The following is a 6,649-nucleotide window of genomic DNA, read 5'->3' as shown; positions in this document are numbered from 1 at the left end:
ACGATCGAATCTCGGGTAAGTAACATACCGATGACAAAGGGAACAACGTATGTTGTTATGCGGTCGGACCGATAAAGATCTTCGTAGAATATGTAGGAGCCAATATGAGCATCCAGGTTCCGCTATTGGTTATTGACTGGAGACGTGTCTCGGTCATGTCTACATTGTTCTCGAACCCGAGGGTCCGCACGCTTAAGGTTTCGATGACAGTTATATTATGAGTTTATGAGTTTTGATGTACCGAAGGAGTTCGGAGTCCCGGATAAGATCGGGGACATGACGAGGAGTCTCGAAATGGTCGAGACGTAAAAATCGATATATTGGATGACTATATTCGGACTTTGGAAAGGTTCTGAGTGGTTCGGGTATTTTTCGGAGTACCGGGGAGTTACGGGAATACGGGGGATGAAGTATTGGGCCTTCATTCCTTTATATACGGGGGCGGGGGCACCCCATAGACACACAAGTTGATCTTCGTGATCGTTCCTTAGCCGTGTGCGGTGCCCCCCTCCACTATATTCCACCTCGGTCATATTGTAGCGGTGCTTAGGCGAAGCCCTACTACGGTTGAACATCAAGATCGTCACCACGTCGTCGTGCTGACGGAACTCTTCCCCGAAGCTTTGCTGGATCGGAGCCCGGGGAGCGTCATCGAGCTGAACGTGTGCCAAGAACTCGGAGGTACCGTTGTAACGGTGCTTGGATCGGTCGGACAGGGAAGACGTACGACTACTTCCTCTACGTTGCATCAACGCTTCCGCTTCGGTCTACGAGGGTACGTAGACAACACTCTCTCCTCTCGTTGCTATGCATCACCATGATCTTGCGTGTGCGTAGGAATTTTTTTGAAATTACTACGTTCCCCAACAAACGTGGCTCCCCATCCTCTCCATCAGAACAATATACAATGGTGGCTGATGATACATAGACGATAGAAACTCCCAAAATCCCCTCCATCATAACCCTTTCCCGTGGTACCCTCAAATCCCTAAATCACACATCAGAGAGAGGGGCAATGGGTTCGCATCACGTACCGGGATTCATGGCTTCAATCCGATCACGATTTCGTCGTCTGGATCATGGGCGACGACGCCTGCGGTGGATTCAACCTCGACGGCGACGACGGCTGCGGAGGCGGCGTCGAAGGAAGCAGAGGACGCGAACCGATCGGAGAGAGAGGGGTTTGGGTGCGTTCACCTGGTCCAACTCAACCGAGCCACGTCACCAGAACTCTCTCTCTACTCACCACAATACCATGCCATGTCACGCGGTGTTGCCCCAAAACCGAGTTAAATCGATGCAAAACCACTTAGGGGGAGATTTATCCGGTTTTGGGGATTTTAGGGTGTAAAGTGTACCAAATTCGAGTTCAGGGGGATATTCGTCCATCAGACCACATTTGAGGGTGAAATATGGACTTTTTTCGCACAAAATCGAAAAATCATAGCGTGAAAAAAATCGCAAAAATAAATGCTATTGACAGGTTTCGAACTCGTGCTACCACTCAAACTACTTGATACCAGTGATAGATAACAGCGCAAATTATATAATAACAAAGTTGTGTTGCTATTTTATTGCACAAAACCGTACCAATTAATATTTTTTGAATTATTTGACGAAAAAATCGTGAATTTGAAAAGGTTCATAGATTTCGAACAAAGTTCATCAGTTTTCAAGAAAAGTTCACAAATTTGAAAAAAACTTCATCAATTTTCAAACAAAAAGTTCATCGAAAATTTGAAAAAGTTCATCGATTTTCAAAATTAGTTCATCAATTTTCAAGAAAAGTTCATCAATTTTCAAACAAAAAGTTCATCGAAAATTTGAAAAAGTTCATGGGTTTTCAAAATTAGTTCATCAATTTTCAAGAAAAGTTCACAAACTTGAAAAAAAGTTCATCAATTTTCAAACAAAAAGTTCATTGGTTTTGTAAAGTTCATCAAATTTAAAAAAAGTTCGTCGAAATTGAAAAAAGTTCATCAATTTTCTAGACAGGTTCACAAAACTTGAAAATAGTTCATCAACATTGAAAAAAGTTCATGAATATTTGAAAAAAGTTCATCAATTTTTTTTAAAGTTCATAAAATTTGAAAAACAAGTTCTTGAATTTTTTTAGGAAAGTTCACAAAAATAAAAAACAGTTCATGGATTTTTGAAAAAATGTCCGTTGATTGTGAAGAAAAATTTCGTCGGTTTACAATCACGCATTTAAGATAAAAAAATAAAAACAAAAAGAAACAGAAAAACAGAAAAAGGAAAAGAAAAAAAAGAAAGAAAATGCGAACTGAAATAATAAGAAGGATGCAAGAAGTTATCGTGCATATCGTGCTGGTTAGCACGGTGCGCTGTGAACGTGTAGGTCCTGGGTCCGATTCGGCGCAGCTCTCTATTTTTTGCACTTTATGAAGAGACGTAGCAAAACGCTAAATGGGCCGGCCCATCTCGCTGTGGACTGTAGGCGCCAGTTTGCGAAATGGCCTGTAACGGGCGCCTGCAAACACCGCGAGCCTATGGCTCCCTGTTAATATCCGGTTCCCCTTCCTCCGTCCCCTCCAACCGCTCTCCATCCCGCACCCGTCCAGATCTAGGGTTTCTCGTCCTCTCCCGCCCCTCTTCCCAACGCCGCCATCTTCTCCTACGCCGCCGCCGGGCCGTCCAAGCCACCATGTTTGAGCTGAAGATGGTGAAGGGAAGCACCTTACAGGGTGTCCTGGAGGCGATCCTCGACCTGGTCAATGTGGCCAACGTCGACTGCTCCAGCGAGGGCTTCTCGCTCCAGGCCCTGGACACCGAACACGTCGTCTTCCTCTCGCTCTTCTTCCCCTCCGAGGCCTTCCAGTCCTACCGCTGCGACGAAGACCGCTCCATGGGCATCGCAATCGCCGACATGGTCGATTTCCTCCGCTCCTCCAACGATGGTGACATCATCACCATCAAGGCCACCGACCAAAACTTGGAAGACATTACCATAACATTAGAGTCGCCCGGTAAGTGTCCGCACGTCTTTTGCGATAGCTGCTCTTCGCCCTGACCCTGTGCTGATTTTGTGTTTGTGGAAATGAACAGACAAGATTAAAACTATGGCTATAGATTTGCGGCTTGTGGACGCCACAAGCCAATGCCTCAAAATCCCGGATTGGAACGATATGGAGTCGGACTACCAGGCCATTTTCTGCATGCCCTCTGAGGAGTTTAGGTTGAACTGCAAGTCCCTCAGCGTCATCGACGACGATGGTACATAGATTTACCTGGTTATTTATAAGGCTAACTGTTACTGTTGCGCATGGAGGATTCTAGTTATGTACCTTGAACCATTTCCATCTCCTGCTGTAGTTGTCATCTCGGTGAATGAGGAGGTCATCAGCTTCTCTACTAAAGGAGAAAGTGGGTGCGTGAACATTTCCCATGTGATGAACAAAACCGACAAGGTACTTAATAGTTTGACCCTCTTAGCCCCTCAAATTGGAATGGATACCCTCCTCCTCGGAAAATCTGTATGTGACTGTAACATGAAATGCAGTGAACAACCATATCAGTGATGTGTTGTAGATTCTTAGCAAGTGTGCATTCTTGGTTCCTCACCTAGGTTATAGGCACCAGAGTAGCCGAACATGCATACATAGTGCCTTAGAATTTCGTTGTCTCACTATACTGTGTTGAGTTGCTAATTCACTTTGTTTGTACTATACTGTGTTGAGTTGCTAATTCACTTTGTTTGTTAATGTTGGTTTCTGTGTTTGGAGTATGTTTAGTCTGCATAACTTGCAAGTTAATTTGTCTAGAGCAGAAGCTACATATATTTCATAAAGCGGAACATGGCTCTTCATTTGGTTGATTACATTGGTATTGGTAAATGGGGTTGAATTAGATGTTTGTTTTTTAGTTAGCTTATTATTTCCTCCTTTAACTGTAAAATCTTGGTGACGTGGTTAACTACTCTGCAGTGCAAATTAACATCTGTTTATTCTATAAATTTCAATTGGTTCTATCATATGGAGTAACATCTTTAGCATCTTGTGCCATTCAACTAGTATTTTAAGAAACTACTGAAGAATAGATCCGTCTATGCGTATCTGCACTAGTTAATGGGTCATGTTTGTATCAATGCAGCCAGAAAAAGCTAGTGTTATCCTTACACATGCGCGAGGGCCACTTTCATTGACCTTGAACTGGAGGTACATGAAGTCCTGCGCCAAGGTGTCTAAGCTGTTTGATCAAGTGAAGATTGGTCTCTCCACCAAGCGACCTTTGATGGTCGAGTGCCAAATTGTAGAGAAGGGCTACATCAGGTATTTCGTGGCACCACTAAAGGCAGAGGAAGGGAAAACTGAGACCGAAGAGGCAGAGGGAGAGGAAGGGAGGCAAAGGAAGAAAGCAAAAAAAAATGATGAAACGGGAAGCATCTTTAGTACCATGTTGGAGCTGCGGATGGTGAAGGCAAAGGGAAGCATCTTCGAGGATGTCCTGGAGGCGATCCTCGACCTGGTCAATGTGGCCAACGTCAACTGCTCCAGCAAGGGCTTCTCGCTCCAGGCCGTGGACACCGAACAGGTCGTCTTCCTCGCGCTCTTCTTCCCCCCCGAGGTCTTCCAGTCCTACCGCTGCGACAAACACTGCTCCATGGGCATCGCAATCGCCGACATAGTCAATTTCCTCCGCGCCTCCAAAGATGGTGACATCATCACCATCAAGGTCACCGACCAAAACTTTGAAGACATTACCATAACATTCGTGTCGCCCGGTAAGTGCCAGCACGTCTTTTGCGATAGCTGCTCTTCGCCCTGACCCTGTGCTGATTTTGTGTTTGTGGAAATGAACAGACAAGACTAAAACTACGGCTATGAATTTGCGGCTTGTGGACGACAGAAGCCATCGCCTCAAAATCCCGGATTGGCAGGATATGGAGTCGGAGTACCAGGCCATTTTCTGCATGCCCTCTAAGGTGTTTATGTTGAACTGCAAGTCCCTCAGCGTCATCGACGACGATGGTACATAGATTTACCTGGCGATTTATAAGGCTAACTGTTACTGTTGCGCATGGAGGATTCTAGTTATGTACCTTGAACCATTTCCATCTCCTGCTGTAGTTGTCATCAAGGTGAATGAGAAGGTCATCAGCTTCTTTACTTCAGGAGAAAGAAGGTGCATGAACATTTCCCATGTGCTGAACAAAACTGACAAGGTACTTAATAGTTTGACCCTCTTAGCCCCTCAAATTGGAATGGATATCCTCCTCCTCTGAATATCTGTATGTGACTGTAACATGAAATGCAGTGAACAATCATATCAGTGATGTGTTGTAGATTCTTAGCAAGTGTGCATTCTTGGTTCCTCACCTAGGTTATAGGCACCAGAGTAGCCGAACATGCATACATAGTGCCTTAGAATTTCGTTGTCTCACTATACTGTGTTGAGTTCCTAATTCACTTTGTTTGTTAATGTTGGTTTCTGTGTTTGGAGTATGTTTAGTCTTCATAACTTGCAAGTTAATTTGTCTAGAGCAGAAGCTACATATATTTCATAAAGCGGAACATGGCTCTTCAAGCGGTAAATGGGGTTGAATTAGATGTTTGTTTTTTAGTTAGCTTATTATTTCCTCCTTTAACTGTAAAATCTTGGTGACGTGGTTAACTACTCTGCAGTGCAAACTAACATCTGTTTATTCTATAAATTTCAATTGGTTCTATCATATGGAGTAACATCTTTAGTATCTTGTGCCATTCAACTAGTATTTTAAGAAACTACTGAAGAATAGATCCGTCTATGCGTATCTGCACGTATCTGCACTAGTTAATGGGTCATGTTTGTATCAATGCAGCGTGTTACCCTTACACATGCGCGAGGGCCAGTTTCATTGGCCTTGAACCTGAGGTACATGAAGTCCTGCGCCAAGGTGTCTTCTACCCTGTTTGATCAAGTGAAGATCGGTCTCTCCACCACGCTACCTTTGATGGTCGAGTGCATAATTGCAGAGAAGGGCTACATCAGGTATTTCGTGGCACCACTAAAGGAAGAGGAAGGGAGGCAAAGGAAGAAAGCAAAAAAAAAAAGAAGAAGATGAAACGGGAGATGAGATGCTGGGCTGATGAATAAGCAGGGATCCGTTGCCTACTATTGTGTGCAAGCAAAATTGAGTTCTTGTGTTCAATTAGCAATTGAAGTATGTGTAGTAAGAGTCTGCTCGTGACAACATCTCTACTTTTAAGTGTCTTCCGTATTTTGAACAAACGATGATGTCTGTACTAAGGTGCAATGTATGAACTTATGAATGGAGCAATCTCATTTGCGAACCGTTCCGAGCGTGCCTCATTTATGATGAGATCTATTGAAACGAACCAAGGTTTTTCTATTATTTTTAATATAAGAAAACGCAACAGGAAAGACGATAGAAACCTTGTCTTCTGGTCCCATGCTTCTGGTGGGGAAAAAAGGAGGCAAAAAAGAACAAAGGCAAAAAAGAAAGAACAACGATCTGAAGTGCTCCTGTACCTTTGGCCTAATCCCCAATCCAAAAATCTATAACGAACACCTCAATAGCTGTTACAACCTACCCCTATCCATGAACTTGACCCCATCATACAAAACGAGTATGGCAGCCGCACCCGTGCTCCTACACGAGTTAGACAGCGCGCAACGGTAGAAAGACCTG

At 44.0% G+C, this 6,649-nt stretch overlaps 1 protein-coding gene across 1 annotated transcript; it reads left to right on the top strand.

The window, feature by feature from the left end:
- Positions 1-2,514: 2,514 nt before the first annotated feature.
- Positions 2,515-6,290, top strand: LOC123070462 (uncharacterized). The gene is made up of 7 exons (XM_044493693.1): positions 2,515-2,987; positions 3,067-3,234; positions 3,334-3,428; positions 4,111-4,741; positions 4,821-4,988; positions 5,088-5,182; positions 5,819-6,290. The coding sequence occupies exons 1-7, from the start codon at positions 2,666-2,668 to the stop codon at positions 6,059-6,061; spliced, it is 1,722 nt and encodes a 573-aa protein (XP_044349628.1). The 5' UTR covers positions 2,515-2,665; the 3' UTR covers positions 6,062-6,290.
- The last annotated feature ends 359 nt before the right edge of the window (positions 6,291-6,649 follow it).

The sequence above is a fragment of the Triticum aestivum genome, chromosome 3B (genome assembly GCF_018294505.1).
Source record: "Triticum aestivum cultivar Chinese Spring chromosome 3B, IWGSC CS RefSeq v2.1, whole genome shotgun sequence".
NCBI lineage: Eukaryota > Viridiplantae > Streptophyta > Magnoliopsida > Poales > Poaceae > Triticum > Triticum aestivum.
The sequence above is the reverse complement of the archived record's forward strand: the minus strand, read 5'-3'. Positions and strand labels throughout refer to the sequence as shown.

Coding starts and splice junctions, on each gene's coding strand:
- LOC123070462 (XM_044493693.1), top strand. CDS start 2,666: ATGTTTGAGCTGAAGATGGTGAAGGGAAGCACCTTACAGGGTGTCCTG. Junction 2,988..3,066: donor CATAACATTAGAGTCGCCCG/GTAAGTGTCCGC, acceptor GGAAATGAACAG/ACAAGATTAAAACTATGGCT. Junction 4,742..4,820: donor CATAACATTCGTGTCGCCCG/GTAAGTGCCAGC, acceptor GGAAATGAACAG/ACAAGACTAAAACTACGGCT.